At 41.2% G+C, this 20,241-nt stretch overlaps 1 protein-coding gene across 7 annotated transcripts in view; it reads right to left on the reverse strand.

The window, feature by feature from the left end:
• The window catches only part of lpp (LIM domain containing preferred translocation partner in lipoma), a 143,791-nt gene that overhangs the window by 83,965 nt on the left and 39,585 nt on the right, over window positions 1-20,241 (reverse strand). For all 7 annotated transcript variants that reach the window (XM_063891009.1, XM_063891011.1, XM_063891010.1 and 4 more), the window contains 2 exons: window positions 14,363-14,547; window positions 2,870-2,973 (listed from right to left, as the gene is read on the reverse strand). In XM_063891009.1, the coding sequence (XP_063747079.1) occupies window positions 2,870-2,973; window positions 14,363-14,543 (285 nt within the window). In that variant the 5' untranslated portion in view covers window positions 14,544-14,547. The remainder of the gene's footprint in view (window positions 1-2,869; window positions 2,974-14,362; window positions 14,548-20,241) is intronic.

The raw sequence follows: 20,241 nt of genomic DNA on the forward strand, positions 1-20,241 counted from the left end.
AGGAGAGATAATCATCAATGACGAGTAATTCTGCGCTCCGAGACATTCTCTCCTGCTTTTCTCTCCCTTCCTACACTTTGGATTTCAGTTTCTAAGTTCATTTTCACCTTGACCCGAGACAATTCTTTTGAAAGCCACACATCAATAGCAGAGACTTCTCTCGAAGAGAAGTGCGGTGAGAACACAGGAGCAATGTATTGTCTGTAAGACAACTTTCATAAAGCGGTGCACTCTTCACCTCCTACTTTTCAGCGAGCTTGGATTTACAGTAGTTCATTCTTCATGCATTATTCATCAAAATCACATCAGCCAGTATCTCAAACAAAAAGGTCACTTTCTTTTTTAGAATTAAAGTCTATTTTCATACTATAAACATGTACCACATAAAAGACGATAAGAATTGTTCAGATTTCTAACTCAAAGCGTCAGAGTATCTGAGACAGCACTCTTTTTTTATTTACATCCTTTCAGTTTCACTTCAACTAAAACACAACTTCAACTTGGAAGAAAAGACACAAATTATAATAAACTGTTGCAGAATAATCTGGAAACTAGCAAACAATGATTTGACCGTTAGTGGCACTGGAGTTTCTACTAAATTCCCGGGAATTTCTCTACGGAATGACAAAATACTTTTAGTCTTCTGAACTATGCCGCAACTGCAAGAAGACTTCTTGCAATTGCCTGCGGGGGCTTTTTGAGTCGGCTGGATCAGTGACTGCTTCTTATTCTAATGTTATGTGTTTGGATTACCTGTCACAATCTATTACAGGCATTACAGGGCTTGCCTCCATTTGGAGCCGAGCTGCTGCTGGAAAACATCTAAGGCAATCATGAGCGGGGGTAAACAAAGCAAAACACTAATGGCTTGTCTCAAATCAACAAAAGAAAAAATAGATGAACTTATCTAACAGGGATAACGAGGAGGATGAAAGAAAACATCGCAGTCTTTATGATGCGTAAGAATTTGTAGGGCTCCATAATGTAGACAACAGCCATGATCGAGCTGCTTCTGTCTCCCTCTCTCCTGACGAAGGTTCAGAGTTAACATGTCCTAATCCAGACATCTCTCATTCAGGGTGATAAACGCAAAAGAATACTGCTGCCTCCTCCTGATGAAATAACATTTAAATGACTGATTTATTCACTCAGGGTGTCCGTTCTCTGCTGAGGCACAGAGAGGAGATACAAAGACATTTTGAATGATATCTATCCCACCTGCAGTGGAAGGGTCCTTCTCTGGCTACAGGACACATAATTAAGATACCAGCAGTGTATCAAGGACTTAAGCTGCATGGCCAGTTTCTACAGCCAGTGTGAGAAGAGAAAAAAACGTTCAGATAAAGAACTTTAAACTAAATGTATTTTCAGGCCTCAGATATCTTTTACTTATCTTGTTAATACTGCTTAGAAGGGGGGAGTGATGGCAGAAATGACGGCGGTAAATAGGTAAAGAAAATAAATGGACTGCTTCCCACAATATAACTGTTAGGTCCAGTTAGAGGTGTCATTTTAAAACATGAATGGCACGGGGAAGCAGTCAGGCATTGGACCCAACACTGACATAACATTTAATTTGATAGAATATCTAGAATAATGTTACTATCTATGTAACCATGTGTTTTTATCCTATCTGCATCATCAGATCCATGATACTAACTCTCCATCAGCGAACGTTACCAAGCAACCAACGGCAGATCCATGCTGTGTAGCAAAACTACAGCTAGCTGGCTAACCTTAGCTAAGGTGATACTTAGCTAGATGGCCATTTATTGCTATTGGCTAGTAGAAAGCACCTGCTAGTTATTCTATTTTGCTCTGTACTTTGACTTTATTGACTAAATGACAAAACTGTCAGCCCTTTTTAAGCCAATAAATCGAATCATGCATAAAAATGTTTACTTGAATTATATTTGCACACAGAACACTTTAGAACATTGTATCCAAACCAAGCCAGACAGTAATATTGTTGCCTGAGTGTCTCTGTTTACAGATAAGAAGGAGAAGAGGTTTGCTGAACATTTTCACACATTTCATATATGAGAATGTTTTGATGATGCCTGATCATAAGCGTAAGTGCTCGTGTGTCCCTTCCCCCTATGCTCATGTGCAATGTGTTTGGGGATAGCAGCTTTTAGCACAAGATTCTAATGGTTCAAAACTTTGGAATTGTCCGAGCTGCAACATTGCACTTTTGAGAAATAATTGTGTAACTTTGAAAGGTGGTTTACCCTAACGTCACTACAGCACATGAGGTGCATGCGGTCCATTTTTAGGACACAGGCTTAAACTGTCTACGCATACAGCAGTTTTGGACGAGCTGTGAATTTACACACATTGCATAACTAATTTATATTAGGTAACATTCCGTCTCCAAACTAACAAAGGAAGCATTCATTTAAGATGAGAGAACGGTCAGATCAGACGAGGGGCTTGAAGAGGGGACATTGAGCAAAGGAATGTGAAGCACTTGGAGCATTTTGCAGCAGAGGTCAAGTGCTGAGGGTGTCAGTGAGATCGCAGAGGCCAAACATCCCGGGAGGACGAATGCCTGCGGGTCTTATGACCAGCAGAGGAGAGTGACCGGGCTCCACCAATAGGTGTCAGCCTTCTATCCTCACTGCATCGGAGCTCTCACAGCTGAAGAAAGTATGTTTATGTATGGGTTCCTGGGTTCCCGCGGCTGGCTCCGGGCAGCATTTGGAGCCGGACTCTGCTGCAGTTGGCTGGAACTCAAATGGACGAACAGTTTGGCTGAACTCTGTGTATGAGCTCAGTGAAGAGCTCCAGGCTCTCTTTGCTTTCCCTGCCGACTCTTCGAGAGTTTTTCAATCCCAAGAAAAGGGAATGCAACAGCACTTTCTCTCACCTGATAGTCGCACGAGTTCATCACTGGTGGAGGAGGGAAGGAACCGGAGGGGGGAGAGAAACCGGTTGACTCTTCCGCAGGTGGTGGAGGGGGGGGGTAGTCCGCTGGGATGGACACACACAAACAAAAGACATAGGCAGAAACAAAAACAGCTTATTAAATACTTCCTGTTTTACACTACATTCAAACTGTCACATATAATGCATCATAATAAAACACAGACATATTTTGCAATATCACTTATTTTTAAAATTGTATTTACAATCTCAATAACTGTGACAGGAAATCTAAAAATATGTTCATTACAAAAAACAAAAACATATGGTTAAAATCAAAGCCACAAAATGGGAAATGTGAGTGATATAAACTCTTTCAGTGACACCAAGGACACAGTGGACATGCTGCGTGGTCAGGTTGGAAGTAGACTACACTGAGGGATCTGTCTTTAAATACTGCGTCCGAACAGAGGCTGATGTGTGGAGAAAGATCACCCACATCACTGCGTCATATGCTGTGAAGTTATTAACCTTGCTCTGTTATTTGTGGAAGGTACAACAAATTAAGCACGCATTGTGAAGTTTGTATTCGATCTGAAGGTATGAAGAAAGCTACAATAGCCACACATGCTGTTACGTTACATTCATTAAAGTGCTAAAATCAATACGTCTGTATAAGCAATGCATTAAAAAGATACAAAACATGAAAGGGTTCACTCAGCGTGAGGAAGAAATGTTTTTTGCAGGTTAAAGAATTTGTTTGATTATGTTTAATAGTGTATGTGAACACATTTGATGCTGTATCGTTTAGCAATACTATGTGTGAGTTGTTCAAATTGAGTTTAATGCAAGTTATGGCTGTGATGTATTATTGTGTTCAGTGCAATAAAGTGAAGCCGCTGTAGAAGTGAAGCAAACCTGCATTCTTTGTAACGGCCAGCAGTGGGCCAACAGGTCTGACTGTATAGATTACTTTTTATATATTTGCTCAGGAAACATTTTCCTAATAAATGTATTTAAACACTTGTTTTAAGTTCTCTTCACTAAAGCATGATGTGTATTTTGAAATGACGGTCGCATGTAGTCAAATAGACGGTGGAGCAGCGTTTGCTTCAGAGCAGGGCTACCTGGTGTTTCACAGAGTTCTACAATACGTATGTCAGCGTCAGTCATTAAACATTAGACCTTGAGTTATCAGCTCACAGAAGTCTTTCTCTTGCTTTTACTTCTGGTTTGGCAGTAGTAATAAGAATGTCCCAATCTGGGTTGAATAAAGAATCTATCTGTCTACCAAAAAAAACAGAGGTTGTGAAAGAGTCGAACTCCTAACTCAAGGCTCTGAAGCGGTCATCAACAAACCAATGGTTGAGGTCATGGTGACTATGTCCACTTCTTTCACACCATCTCTAAATCCAACAGAGCTGCAGTGCTCACTGTGACTCTCAGGTCCTGCAAACCCTGCTCAAGATTTGACTGATTATGATACGAGACAATATTTAAGAAACTCTTAAGAGTTAAAAATGTCCACACTTAATCAACAGATGATTTTTATCATTAATTTGTGCAAAAGATATAAAGATTTCTTTAAAATGCTAACAACGCAGGATTTTTCATCATCATTTCTTTGAACTGTTAAATCAGATCCAACATTGGAAAGGGGTTAAAGCGTAATTACTAAAGACAGAAGGAACATTGAAGACAATGAAATGAAATGGAGCCTCATCATCATCCCATGTCAATGGATTGACACACTTAATCGTAGCAATTTGGTTAACTAAGAAGAACTAATCTGAAGTAAGCATGTGTCTCTTCTGGTGGAGATTGGAAATGTAAATGTTGTTACAAATGGTTTAGACAAGGTGTTTGTTCTGCCAGAGAAAGAAGCCAAATGTGGAGTTCTAAAGTCCACTAATCCAAGGATTGCATCCAACCACATGTTTCAGACAGGATAAGGAGCTACGTGCCAAATTAAATTCTGATTTGGCTTCTCTTGGCACTCGACTTAAGACCGCAACATTTGACCATGTACATCTAAGTACCAAACCAGACATGAGCTCTGCAAATTGAAGGCTTTTTATGAGACGTAATGGGAATTTGTTCCAATGCTAAGACTTTGATGAGTCCTGTTCAGAAATTCTATTTGCTTTCCATGGCTTTTATCTGTTTTCATTAGAATCTAATTGATGTCATCAATGTAGTTTATCCAAGGCAGCTGACCAAATTAATTAAGCGCGGTTTCACTTGTCTTGACAAAACAGCGAGCAAAATAAGAGAAGGAGACAGAAAGATAATGCAGCATGGGTAAAATTGGACACATGTCTGCATCTTGAGCATTACAACATTTCAGAAAGTGTGAGCATTGCATTAAATATTCCCTCTGGGTGCTTGAGGGCCTCTGTGTGAATTGTTTATATAATAACCTTGTGACCTCCGCTAAATCTCCAGAGTGTAACAGCTCCTGTAAACCTCTGGGGGAGGAAATAGAAATATGCTGCTCTAGAACAAAGCTGTCCCTCCCTCACACACATACTTTTTGCCAGAATATAAGTCACTTGTAACTTGTGGCTTACAGAGAATTAAAATATTTAGTTTCATGTACGCTTCTCTCGAACATCAAAGATGTTTCGGATTTCTCATTTCAGGAAACACCAGAGTTGTAAATGCTACAGAGGAGCATGTTTTATTGAGAAGGATTCTGCATGTGGAAGAGTGGAAAGCCGAACTTGCCACTGGATCAGGAGTCGGGAAGCATCTCTGCTAAGCAAACTTATTCTTATAGTATCTGTGATCCTGCCAGTCATTAAGGAGGGAAATGTGTTGATGTAAATCTACTAGAGCTGTGAGCACTTCCTGTAAGCCTTCCAAGCAAAGCCATTTTCTTGATAAACGCCTGCACTCAACCTTGAAGATGTTGGGCTGAATCAGGGTCAGAAAAGAAACAGAAGCCAATATTTAGAATTCTTTTATATCAGGAATTCTCGGGCTTTCAAAGAGTTATAAACAAACGGCATGTTAGAAGCAGAATGGTTTTCTCCGTGAAGCATTTAATGTGCCCGACTACACAAAGCTTCGAAGCCATCGGTGGGGAATCTTTGAGTTTGTTATAAAACAAAAGAGGAAAATCTTTTAGGCTTGTATTAATCAAAGACCTTATTTCAGACATCTTAGCGAAAGCCCATTGAAAAAGATTCAATATTAGCAGAGGGGATGCACATGTGGTTAAAGTTATTCATAGACGAGTGCAGACCGAGAGGAGAGGAGGAGAATGACATGAAGAGAATAGGAAGGAACCCTTTTACAAATAGCCTGAACTTTCCAAAACATGGTGGCTATGTGATGAAATGGGTGAAATTCTATTTTAAAAGAATTAAAATAAATATACAATTTGCATGTAGTATGTGCTTCTTTCTCCCCACTTCTCCTTCATTTACCGGCATATTTTTCTGTACAAATGAAAATGTGAACCTTCTTCCCTTTTAACCACAAAACAGCCGTTTAATAACTGGAGAACAAACTTCTCAAAAAAAAGGAAGTAACATATTTTAAACTGTGAAGATCTGTATGAACTGGAAATGATGACTTTCATTGACAGCTTTTGTTATTGCTATCCTTTCCACCCAAACTAACCGTTCCATCCCTCGCTGGCTTCCCACCAGTAAACAGCCAAATCAGTTTATTGAAAAATATGTCCAACCCACAGGTCCATGCCGCAGTCCAGGGAAACATTGTCCCATCTGCGTCAGCCAACCTTTCAATTGTTCTAATGGATCTGAAAGGGACAGGGTTGGATCTGTTAAGCGCTTTCTGCTGTGCAGGTCTGCGCCAAGCTTACAGCGTCATGCCATGTCAGAGCAGTGTGAGGGAGGAGAGGGAGAGCGCCTCTGTGCTGTGAATGAAGCTGGCTCCATTTGTGACAATGGGGAGTTGATAACTCCAAGTGAGCGCTAATGAGAGAAGCAGCAGGAAGACCTACTTAATACGACAACTTCCCCTCTCTTTATTGAGCAATTACTTTTAAGTAGCTGCTTTTTGAACAAGGAATCCTAATCAGTGATTAAAGTTATTTGAGAGGCCATAAGAGGTATAATTGCTTATCGGGATCCGGAGTATTGTTAAGGGGGAGATAAAAAGGCTGGAGACGGATCCAGCTGTGACACTAGGACTAATATTAAACTTTGTTTTTCAAGTAAGTGACACATTCATAAACACTTCAAGTACTGTATATGCCTGATGACTGACAGAACCATAAAGGGAAAAACCAGGAGAACAGTTCTTTGTAGGAATAAAAAAGGATTAGTATATATTCTGTGTGGGCTGAAGGTCGAGCATATGTTTACAGATTTACATATGTACAATAATATCAGAGTTACTCTTGTGTAAGCGCTGGCCATCTGGTCTTTAAGGACTTAGGACAAAGCCCAGCACGTCTGCCTTTTCACATTATGCATCCAACATCAGAGAAGGGTTGGAAATAGCAGACAAATAAACTGAAGAGACCTCAGAGGGATCTTTCCCCACCATTAACAAAATAAAAAATAAAAATCACACCATGTTTGCCAGTGTGTTTGGGCGCACAAAACGTAAATTCTTCCAGGATCTGATCTTGATTTATAGCTGAGAGCTGGGTGTTAGCACACACACGCTGCCAAGAGCCAGGATCCAGTCAGGAGGGAGACCGTGGCTCCCCATTATTCACTACCTGAACCCTGAAATCTAAACAGCTCATTCTTTTATTTCAGCACAATCCTAAAATGGCACACAGAGCCAGGAGATGGGGGGGAAAAGTCGTACATTTAGATGACAAAATCTCCTAGATTAAAGTCCTCATGTACGAGCTCAGAGCATCCATATGCATCAGTCGATGTTAAGATGCATTTGTTCATTGATTTATTTTCCAGCTACAATAAAAGCATTGGAACAAGAGACATAGGTAACACGTTTTATACTTCTCCTGAATATAATCCCACTACCGATTTGTATTTTGTACATAACGTGCACATTTCCCCTCGGTGGGACTCATTTGATGTCATCTTAGTAAACATAGAAACCCAGACGTAGTCAAATTAATCCGTCACCAGCTCTCGGTATCAACCACTCACTGAGAACTTTCTGACTCTGCAACGAGAAGCAATACTGCTCAATAACAGAACACCAGTTGTCTGAGCATTTTTCAAAAGTGTGTTATTTAATCAGTGTTTTGTTTTTGATTATCTTTTTAGCAAACATACAACTTTAATCTCTGACAACATTTAAGTTCTGTTCCCTCATAAATCTATAACTTTAACGTTAATGCTGGGTTTTTCCTCAGAATACCCTTCCCTGGCATGTTTTTTTACATTTTTGATATACCTACAATGGCCATAATACCTTTTAATCAAAACGTATCTGTAATAAAAGAAAATAAGATCTGAAAAGCGGCTCTTCTTTATTCAGCAGCTGAACAGCTTTAATCCCTCGCAGACAGAATGTCCTGTGTGTCTCAGAGCTGTCCTCATGCTTTATCTCCTTCCTTTCCAAATGCTCTGTGGCAGAGGCTGAGAGCAGATTGTTTTGACATAATTATGGAGCTGTTTCACTCCATCTTCCGCTGCAGCAGAGCAGCTGAGCCCTGCTCTTAATTAGCATGATATGTATATAGGAGTGATTTATGACTCCATTTGGTTTGGGGATGGAAGGGAGGGATTTGAGGTCTTTGGAGATATACTTGTTTTAAGTGTAAAGGAGCAAACCCAAATTGGCTCCTGCTACTCTGAGGAGAATTCTCACGGGAGCAGACATTCAGATCAGGAACAATACACGGATTATGTTTCTGTATGAGAGAGAGAAACAAACACAGAGAACAGGTGAATGGTTGGAGAGCCAGAGTTGCTCTTTTTTATCTTAAAGCGTGAAACGTCAGATGGGCCAAACGCTGCCTCAAAGTGTGGAGTGAGGAGGGTCTCTGATGAGTGAGGGTGTGATCCATCAACATGAGGAGAGGTGAGCTAGGCCGTCACTTCTTATAAACAGACAGGAGGGTGCAGAGGAAGCCAGGCTAATGTCAACGCTGTGTAAAACTCACACACTTTCATTACATGAACACTGTGCAGGCAGCGGGGCCCAGAGAGCCTGCAGCCTGGGTAGGGAAATAGAGACACCGTCTGATGGTGGGAGCATATCAGTCATTCTGTGCTCTTATCCCTCTTATTAAGAACCCTTTTTAATGGGCTTCTATGTAAATACCTTAAAACCCCAATAAATATAATAAGCTAATGCAATGTGTGAAACATGATACATGTACTGTAGAGCCAGGATAACTGACTAGAAGCTCAAGTTGCACATATTGTTATTGGTGTCAATGCAACACAGTTTATGAACATTCTGATTTTTATAAACTTGCTCATAACATATTTTGTTAAAATGCTTTGAAAAAACAGTTTTATTCCAAATGAGATTTGAGTTCCTGGCTTTTTTAAAGGAGACGATAGTGCTCAGGAAGAAGACATGAGGGGACATTTCATCTAGATCAAAATATTAACTACACGTATAACATATCACATCATCTGTACATTTATATTTAATTTAATATGCCATTCTTGCGCACTACATGTAAATAAGATCCTACTTTAATATTGAGTTAGCTGTATTTAGCCCTTCAATAGTGTTTGATTTGTCAGATACTTTAAAGATTTTTATCTATTTATGTTTTCACTCTTTTAGTTCCATTTTACCTTCTATTTTAATATTGTATAACTGTTTATTTATTATTATGTGCAATACTTTGTTTTACTTAATGTCTTATTAAGAGCTTTTGTTCTCTTAAACTAAACAAGTTAGGGTTTTCTTAAACTAATATGGAGTAAAATGCCCAGACTGAAGACCAGCAAACAGGACAAGGATGGCTTAACATGATCAAATCAACAAAACAAAAAAGATAAACCACATAGGAATAAGACTTCATTTTTTAAAAATGCTAAAAATAAATGTAAGTATCTGCTTTAACACACCAGCTTCAGAGTTTCTGCATATTTTAAATATATAGAATGCGTTATGTCTTGCGTCATGCTCATATTCCAACCTCCTCTGATGGCAGTTCATGCAGTAGCTGAGAAGAAGCTGCTAATTCCGGTAAACACGGTTCTTTTTTAATCGTATTCAACATTGAAATTTCTTTGATTATGTTTGAAAGAACAGACAGGATATGGAGGAAAATATTTTCACAATGCTCCGACCCGTCTGGATGGAGCTGAAGTTTTGAGGAAGTGAAACATCTCGTTCTGGCTGCGGAAGAACACACATTTCAGACCGTGAAAAAGAAAGTTCTACACTGTGAACAAACTAATTGTCATGAGAACAAAGAAAAGTTTAAAAGGGAAGATTAAAATAATCACATAGTTCGCTCGTGGAGACTTCACAACATGCGGCAGACACAACACGCTGTGAAGGTGTGTGTGTAAAAAGTGGCCTTTGTGTACGCTCTCAGCGCAGGCCTGTGGGTTCTACAGGGACTCACACACTCATTGGTGGATTTCCTGTTAATTCTCCTGGTGACACCCATGAGAGACTCTGACATAACAACCGGTAGTCAGTTTGCCTCTGGCCACTCAAGCAGGGAGGAATAAAAACAGCTTATGCACATGGTCGACACTTTTGAACTGCTCTGAGCAAACAATTAGCGGGTCTCTGGCAACTTGGCCTGAAAAGTTTCGATCAAAAACAGCACTTCACGGAGGTTTACTACTTTCACTATCTCACCAGAGAAACTTCAGCCCTCATCGCCACATGGAACACATCTGAAATTAAATACTAAGTCAGATTTTATACAATATGAACATATTGAGATAAAGATGCTGGTAAAGTCAGGATGGGTTTATTTGGTCTGTTCATGGGTCTTTATAATAAGTAATACAAAATAAAGCATTTAGACACATGACTAAACACATTTAAACAAGTTGCTTTAGTCGCAACAATAACACGTTTTAATGGAACTATTGAGCAATATAACAACATCAATAAACATGATATTTCTGTTGAGTTGAGAGGTAGATTTCTGAAATTGTATTTTGGCATAATTGTTGTGTTTCCCTGGTTTTAAAGGCTGCATTATAATAAACTGATCTAATATTTTATTTCTCCTTAAACCACCACATTGCTCATCCTTATTCATCAAGAATCTCATTGTGTAAATATTGTATGAAAGCACAAATAGTCCCCATTCAATATGGCTGCTATATTGATGTTCTGGTACAAGGTAAAAAAAACATTGGATTTTCTCCATATCTCAGCCCTGAGAGCAAGGCAAAGGTCCTGGAGAGCGCTCAACAATATTGATGTGTGTACATATAGAGGGCAACATAGAATAAGAAGACGTCATTGGCCTGAAATGAGACACAACTTTTGTCCTCAGCTTCACGGCCAGCAGCCGGCCCTCTGCGTGGTTACCACTGAGAGTTTGTAAGAGAAGACTTAACAACTGCACTCCATCCAGCCCAATAGCACATGTGCTAAATATTTGGCCCAGGATACATTTCTGCAGCTTTCAGTAAAAACCTAAAACGGTGTCAAGGTAAAATGGAAGCTATTAACATAACTACTCTGAGGTCTCTTTGTTTACAAGAAGGCCATTTTATACCACAACGCACCTGTGGACCTGTTGCCTCCGTCTGCCAACAACTCAACTGTTCTCAGAGCTTGCCAGCGCACGATAAACAACGCACTGGTGTGGATATGTTGCAGCCAAACTGGACCTGATAAGTCTGAGAGAGGTGCCGTTTCTCTGGAGGTCCGCTGCACTCCACGGATTTACATCGTATGGGTATTTGTGATGTTTTGTCGACCTTGCTGCAGACTCTAGCAGAGCTGATACTGATCTAAGCACACACACATTAATATGCGTGAACGTTTGAAGAGGGTAACACACACTTTTAGTAAAAGTTACATTAGAGGGTTTTCAAGGGGCATTTTTACTCTCTTCCAGCACTAGTGCGGTGTTAAATGACAGACTTTAACCAGTTATGGGTAGCCCAAAAATATACTGTATACCTATCATTTGACATCACTATATGATTTCTTTATTTTTAAAAAGGACACTGTTCAGCCAGTGAGTGATTTATTATGAAAGTTTAAATATTGAAAATCAAGAGTTTTTAAATGATCTGCATCCTCAGAACCTTATTTCAAAATCCCATTAAAATTGCAAAAAATTCAGGGAAAAGTAGCAGAAGAAGGTGCATAAAGGAGAGGAATGCTGACCTGTGCAAAAAGCAATCAGGCTGACCTCCCTTCAGCCCGTGTCCCTCAGAGATCAGCTTAAAGCCTCACATCTGAAGGGTCACTTCCTCCTGCTGGGACTTTAATCAGAACAAGTTCTCCCTGAAACATGTGAGGGCAGAGCTTTGTCTGTGCACCGCCCCGTCTCTTTGTTCGCTCCGTAAACACGGCCCCAGACACTCACTCCGGCCCCGATACCGGCCCCCGGCAGACAAAAAGGACAGCGAGGCGCCGCGCCAAATTGACTTGTCCCTAATTTTTATGCTAATCCACAATTTTACATCAGACAGTCCCAACAGCTGATATAAAAGATATTAAATAAATAAAAAAGGGAGAGCCAGATAAGCCGTTCATAAAGACATCTTATCCTCTGACAAGTGGAGATGTCTGCAGATGGCTTCACATATGTCCAGTCATTATTTCATGTTAATGTTTAATTAAAAACATGTTGTTGTGGTAACCTTTTACCTTTCGAATTCTAATACAACATGCCACATTTGTTAGCTATTAGAAATAAGATGATGTTAAATAAGAAATATATCAGTTGGTGTTTCGTACATATTTCCCCGTTTTGATCAAAATGATTGATGACCACAACTGAATCTCTATAAAAAAAACCTATTCTAAACATTTCAAACTTTATGCAATTACTGTCATAGAACAGTGTAAAAGATAGAACAGAGAGAGTGGGATCAGCAGCCGCTCACTGAGGTCAGGAGATATTAACAGAGACTGTGAGAAATGTTCAACATGGATATAATCTACAGACGTCTCCCCTCCCCTTTATTCCATTTCATTGATCCTCTTAACACCCAAACAATGATTAATTGTGGATAAAATACTTTGGATTAAATATTTTGTATTAAAATTTAAAAATAACAAGTCTTTATTGATGCCACAAATCATCAACGGGGGAAATAAAATCATTTTTTAATTTGCAGAAATAAATAACCTGTGAACATGGAGGTGCAGAGGAAAAGATCATGACTATAAAAAAACAATGTCCCCAAATGATTGTGTAATCGATAGTAACCAGTGGTGTCACAACCATCTATCTGCTGGCTTCAAACACAGGTGTTACACCCCCCCCCCCAGGGGTGTGCAGAGCTCTCACAGGAGCCGTCTAAGAACTTTTTTTGAACAATACGTAACATCTGGAGCAGACAGACAGGTCCACCATCTAGACCACAATCCCACCCAACCCCACCCCCACCCCCTCCCCCTCACTGCTGGCTGCATTTCTTAACCGTTTCCCTGTTTTGGAAATGTAGGGCTCTCTGGGGGGTTTGAGGCATTGAGTTTTAGATAATGTCTTACATATTATATGGGGGGGGGGGGGGTGGATTAAAGGCTGTGTATCTTATAAGTTTCATGTTTTAACATTACTATGCAACATCTTTGACTGAAGACTGAAGCCAAAGTATACACTCAATATAATATACAAATAATATACTTCACAATCAATGTAATCAGAAATAAACCCGAAGTTAATTGCTATAACAAAGATATCCTTTGCTAGTTTGATAACAAAGGAAAATGAACCAGAATGTATTTATTCAGTCGGAGCACACCTTGGCAATATAATAATAATTATTATTATAATAATTGTGTTTTGAAAGTAATGGAAGAGTTGCTTTTAAACTGAAATATTTAGACGTATAAACCTGTGGTTTTCTCTGCTGTAGACTGGACCCTACCCACAATCAATACAAGACACATGGTCCTGACGGAGAGCTGCACACTTCATCGTTCTGAAAAATAACTCAGCTAAGAAGAAGTGGAGCCTGATTGGGGACTGAAACTCAAAATGGAGACAAAGTCAGATATTGGTAATGAAGGGAATTCTGGACCGTTTGGCCCGGGTTTGATCAGGCAGTGTGGACCGTCTATCCTCAGCTGCTTCACAGGAGCAGCTCTGCGCTAACGTTGCTGTTGTTCCTCCGCAGAGAGCCGGGCCACAATTGTCACTGAGCGCTGCACTCCAAGTTCAAATTATTTTAACTATGACTTTGATTGCCTTTAACCTTTTGACACGCAACCAATCAGCTGACAACTTTATGGAGCAGGCAAGCAGGGGAGGTAACCATAGAAACAAAACTAACTAGCTGTTTTCACTGAGCGGCTGTGTGCCCAAAATCATGTGAACACTGCTTCAAGATAAACTCCAGCTAGTGATGTGTTCCTGATTGATACAAAGTGATGGCTCCTCTCATGATAAAAGTGATTGAGTGGTTTCTCCTGGTGTTACCTGCTGGGTCCGAGTGGGTGGGCTCCCCCCCCTGTTTGTAAGGGTTGAACTTGGGCTTGGGCGCGACCACAGGGGCAAATTTCTTGGGTGCTTGCTGCTGGGAGATGGAGATGCTCGCACTGCCCAGAGTAGTCTCCATCCTGGCAGCCACCTGTCCCGTCTGGTCATCATTGTTCCACATGGTTCTGATAAAGAAAGACCAGAGTTAATAAAAGTGGAGAAGGTACTTGTGAACTTATTCGTTACTTCCCGGATTGATGACTGCAATGCACTCCTGACTGGCCTTCCCACCAAACTCCTCAATAAACTGCAAATAATTCAGAACTCTGCTGCCCGGATCATCACCCGCACCAACTCATCCGACTACCCCGATCACCCAACTTCTTATTCAACTACACTGGCTTCCTGTACGATACCGTAATGACTACAAAAACATTCTACTCACTTATAAAGCTCTCCACAACCAAGTCCATAACTGACCTCTTTCAGGAGTACACCACCTCCCGCACCCTCTGCTGATCCTCCGTTGGACTACTCTCCATCCCCAGCTCTCGTCTCAGCACCATGGGTGCTCAAGCTTTCAGCTGCTCGGCACCCAGACTCTGGAACTCCCTGCCACTACATATCTGACAGATTCCATAACAACATTCAAAACTCAACTCAAAACCCATCTATTCAAACTGGCATTCTCATTAGAAACTGTACTACCACTTCCTGTTGTGTGTCTTGTTTTACCCCGGATGTCCACTGTTTTAACTCTCCCTATGTTACCCTAGGCCCTGTACGGTGTCCTTGGGTGATTTGAAAGGCGCCCCCCAAGTAAAATGTATTATTATTATTATTATTATTATTAACATGATGTCAGTCAGCATAGAGTCCCTAAGGACCGTAGCGCCAATGTCAGAAGTGAGCAAATGTCACTACAGATCACAGTCAGATGAGTCGATACCAGAGCATGAAATAATCTTTATATTGAAATCAGATGATGCTGCACATTTTACTTCAATCTATGTTCAAACAAATATTAATTGATTTTATTCGAATGCCAACTGTGACAAAATCTAATTTCCCCCTGGGATTTATAAAGTATTTTTGATTGATTGAAGAATAGTTTTAGACGTGTTTACATACGCAAGTTAACTCTGCTAAGGTGGAATTGTTTGACGAACGATGGGCTGTATTAAAATGTTTAAGTTTTAAAAAATGATAAAGAAAAATAAATCAGACAATATGAAGTAGACTTTTGAATGTGTTCTGGTTGTGTGTGTCTGTAGGTATTTGTAAATACTGTGACTTTATTTTTATGGTATATTTTTTTATGGTTATTTCATTGAGGCAGGTCAAATAAGATTTTCTTTCCACCATTGGCTATAAAATGTTTGTTAAGTGTACATGTTTCGTTTTAAAGGTTCTTCTATACATAAATATGTGTCCCCGGTGTGTAAGGAGACTCACAAAGTGTCAGAAAATACAACCCTCCCTCTATTCCTCTTTACCCACATCTCTAAAATCAGGGGTACAAACGAGCTGATCCAGATTTGCTCCGGTCATGACGTAATAACCGAAATGTGGGCTGACTTTACATTGAACTCCTGGCAACGTCCCGCCCACGTGACACGTCCCAACCTATCATCCCCCATATACAGTCGCGAGCTGAATCCCCTCTGGAGCACCTCTGTGTGTGTGTGTGTGTGTGTGTGTGTGTGTGTGTGTGTGTGTGTGTGTGTGTGTGTGTGTGTGTGTGTGTGTGTGTGTGTTCAGCAGGATGTCTGCAGGAGGGACTTAACACTGAGAAGTGTTTCAGAGATAATGCTGGATGTGGTTTGGAACATTATATGGCGTTTAATCACGGCAGCGTTTAGCTGAGTTTCTCCTTTAGAAACTTCTCTCTTTAGAGGAGAAATCATGACGCTCCAAAGGGGCGTGGCCAGCAGCATCTCCAAAGGGGCGTGGCCAGCAGCAGCTAGTTCATTTAAAGCTACAGTCACAGAATCAGCACTTCAGGAACAGGGCTGAAATAGAGGGGGATGAGGCATGCTATAATGGGGGATCTGTATGGTATTTTGAGCTAAACACTTCACAGACATGTTTTGTAGAGATATGAGACCTATAATATATTCTTCAAATATAACATAATATGAGACCTTTAAAATAAGTGCCATGTGTGGAATAAACAAATAAACTAAATAATTATGTGACATAAATCAAATATCTAAGTCCACTTTTCTAACCAGTGTCCTTCAGGTGCATAGTCCTCGCTCAAAGTGTGTGCTCCCTGTAGCTGCCCCGTATCTGAAACAACAGCCGCAGCCTTGCTAACAGATCTGTGTGGCTGTGTTTTACGCAGCATTGTTTGAGCTAATTGCTAACTTTAGCATGCTAACATCCTCACTATGACCTTCCTAACATGCTGATGTTTAGCAGATATGTTTACAATGAGAGTTTAGTGTCTCATACAGCCTATATTTGCTAGTTGGCTTTAGAAATAAAATGGTTCTACATCTGAGGCTGATCTGTCTTTCATTCTGCAGGTATTAAAAAGGATACCAGCTTGACAGAGGAGTTACAAGCAGCTGTAAGTCCTAATTTGACTGCCGACACTGTACGGTATAATCAGGTCATACAAGTCCAATTCTTAAACCCAATATGGCCTTCTTTTTGGCAGTGTAAAACAACACCTTGTTTCTGAGTATTACTAGGACACGTGCATACCCTGTCTTCATAATTAAATGTGTACGTTTAAAGACTACTTTTTATATTTCAACTATTGAGTCAGATTATTAAAGCAGTTGGTAAAAAACCAAGGTAATACACACACTGACATGCATCCATGTGTCTAATTTAATAAAGAAACAAAGTGTCAGGGAGGAAATGAAATCACTTTGAACTCAGGAGCTTTTTTTGCAATGCCTACACCAGAGCCAGGGATCAAAAAGTGAAACAAAGAGCGGCGAAAACAACAAAGTATCTTCAAACCAGAAAGACTTCAGAACAGAAAAGCATTAATAAAGGACCCTTCAGTGTTGTTACAGCCGTCACAGAGGTTCACATCAGTTCTATAAGAGATTTACAGAGGGATTCATTAATCTCAAATGACTTATTCACAATGATTTGATTCATGTTTGTAAGGTGGGGGACCCTTGAATTGAAGTTATCACATCAATATCTAGCTAATATAAAAATCTAATCAATATAATGACCTGTATCATATTCTATTGGACTTCTGATGGCCTTACTACAGTTACAGTGGAGACAGAGGGAGAGACTTTGCACGGCTGAGGACACACACATCCAGTATTTCACCATCGCATTCTGAAATCACTTGAAATATTTGAACTATTTATACGGCGCGCTTTTTCCCATCATTCTTTTTGTTTGTGTTTGTTGTGCTGTGTTCTGATGTTTTTTGCTGTTTATTATCCTCAGTCTGACTGATACAGGGTTTACATTCTTTCTCCGGAGCAGCGGAGAAAAAAGCCCACGCACAATCATCTTTTAATATCTGCTCAAATCCCTGCTCCTCCTGCCGCCTGAATGCCTCTTACTTTTGATATTTTTCCTGCTGTTAATGCTGCGATTCAGACACGCGCTGATGTCTCACACCCACCTGTCCTTTCAATGCAAACGCTTTCATTTCTCCACGCTCAGATGGCTAACAAAATAAAAGATGAATTAAAAAAGGAGGGAAAAAAGGAGACATGATCTTAGAATGTGTGAGTAATACACAGCATGTTGAATGGGAAATGTCTGTTACCCTTTTTCTTTTTTACATGATAGCAAATAAATCTCAGCGGGGTGTCACTTTATGCATAGTGAGCCCTAAATTGCACATTGAAACCCACTAAAATCACTTTGTCTGCTATTTAAAGTGAGCTATCTTCTAAATAGAGTGTTTATGAGCCAGTACGGGATCACAAATCTGATGAGCACCTCATATAGTTATCACCTTATTCATAGATTTCTTATTGCTTTGTCTCTATTTTAACTTTATAACCATAAGCACCTAAAAGTCTTAATCGGTCGGCACCAAAGTTGTTCTGGAAAACCGTCCGACACCTCAGGAGGGGAAGCAGGGAACCATCCAAGCTGTGTACAGTAAGGATAGGACGCTGTTGACCTCAACTGATAGTGTGTTAGGGCGGTGGAAGGAACACTTTGAGGAACTCCTGAATCCGACAACTCCGCCCTCTATGTTAGAGGCGGAGCTGGAGTATGAAGGGGGATCAACTCCAATCTCACGGGGGGAAGTCACTGAGGTAGTTAAACAGCTCCACAGTGTCAAAGCCTCGGGGGTGGATGAGATCCGCCCAGAAATGCTGAAGGCTCTGGGTGTTGAGGGACTGTCATGGTTGACACGTCTCATCAACATTGCGTGGAAGTCGGAAACCCCTTTTTAAAAAGGGGGATCAGAGGGTGTGTGCCAATTACAGAGGCATCACACTACTCAGCCTCCCCAGGAGAGTTTACTCTAAGGTGCTGGAAAGGAGGGTCCGGCCGATTGTCGAACCTCAGATTAAGGAGGAACAATGCGGTTTTCGTCCTGGTCTTGGAACGACGGACCAGCTTTTTACTCTTGCAAGGATCCTGGAGGGGGCCTGGGAGTACGCTCATCCGGTCTACATGTGCTTTGTGGATTTGGAGAAGGCGTATGACCGGGTTCCCAGGGAGATACTGTGGGAGGTGCTGCGGGAGTATGGGGTGAGGGGGTCTCTACTCAGGGCCATCCAATCTCTGTACTCCCAAAGCGAGAGCTGTGTCCGGACCGATTTCCGGTGAGGGTCGGCCTCCGCCAGGGCTGCGCTTTGTCACCAATCCTGCAGTTCAGTGGGCTAAGGATTGCACCACTGCTTTTTGCAGATGATGTGGTCCTAATGGCTTCATTGGTCTGTGACCTTCAGCACTCACTGGATCGGTTCGCGGCCGAGTGTGAAGCGGCTGGGATGAGGATCAGCACCTCCAAATCTGAGGCCATGGTTCTCAGAAGGAAAACGATGGACTGTCCACTCCAGTATCTAGCCAGGTAGGGAATGAAGCCTTACCCCAAGTGAAGGAGTTCAAGTATCTCGGGGTCTTGTTCTCGAGTGAGGGAACAATGGAGCGTGAGATGGGCCGGAGAATCGGAGCAGTGGGAGCGGTACTGCAGTCGCTTTACCGCACCGTTGTGATGAAAAGAGAGCTGAGCCAGAAGGCAAAGCTCTCTGTCTACCGGGCCATCTTCATTCCTACCCTCACCTATGGTCATGAAGGATGGGTCATGACCGAAAGAACGAGATCGCGGATACAAGCGGCCAAAATGGGATCTCTCCACAGGGTGGCTGTCATCTCCCTTAGGGAGAAGGTGAGAAGTTCAGTCATCCGGGAGGGACTCGGAGTAGAACCGCTGCTCCTTCGTGTTGAAAGGAGCCAGTTGAGGTGGTTCGGGCACCTAGTGAAGATGCCACCTGGGCGCCTCCCTAGGGAGGTGTTCCAGGCACGTCCAGCTGGGAAGAGACCCAGGGGTAGACCTAGGACCAGGTGGAGGGATTATATCTCTTCGCTGGCCTGGGAGCGCCTTTGAATCCCCCAGTCAGAGCTGGTTGATGTGGTTAGGGAAAGGAAAGTTTGGGGCTCTCTGCTGGAGCTGCTACCTCCGCGACCCTGACGGAAAAGCGGGAGAAGATGGATGGATGGACATAAAAGTCAATCAATCTGAACTGAATTCCAAAATCCGAAGTCTATGTTCTATTGGAGAAATGCTCCCTACCAAATATTGTTAACGGTTTAAAAAAAGGGATTAAGGACGCTGTTTCTGAATAGAAATGTTGTGGATTTTTTTTTAAAGTTCACTTTTGAGCTCCATTGTGTAGAGAGGCAGGGACATGTAACTGAAAATCACCAAC

Source organism: Eleginops maclovinus, chromosome 9 (assembly GCF_036324505.1).
Source record: "Eleginops maclovinus isolate JMC-PN-2008 ecotype Puerto Natales chromosome 9, JC_Emac_rtc_rv5, whole genome shotgun sequence".
Lineage (NCBI taxonomy): Eukaryota > Metazoa > Chordata > Actinopteri > Perciformes > Eleginopidae > Eleginops > Eleginops maclovinus.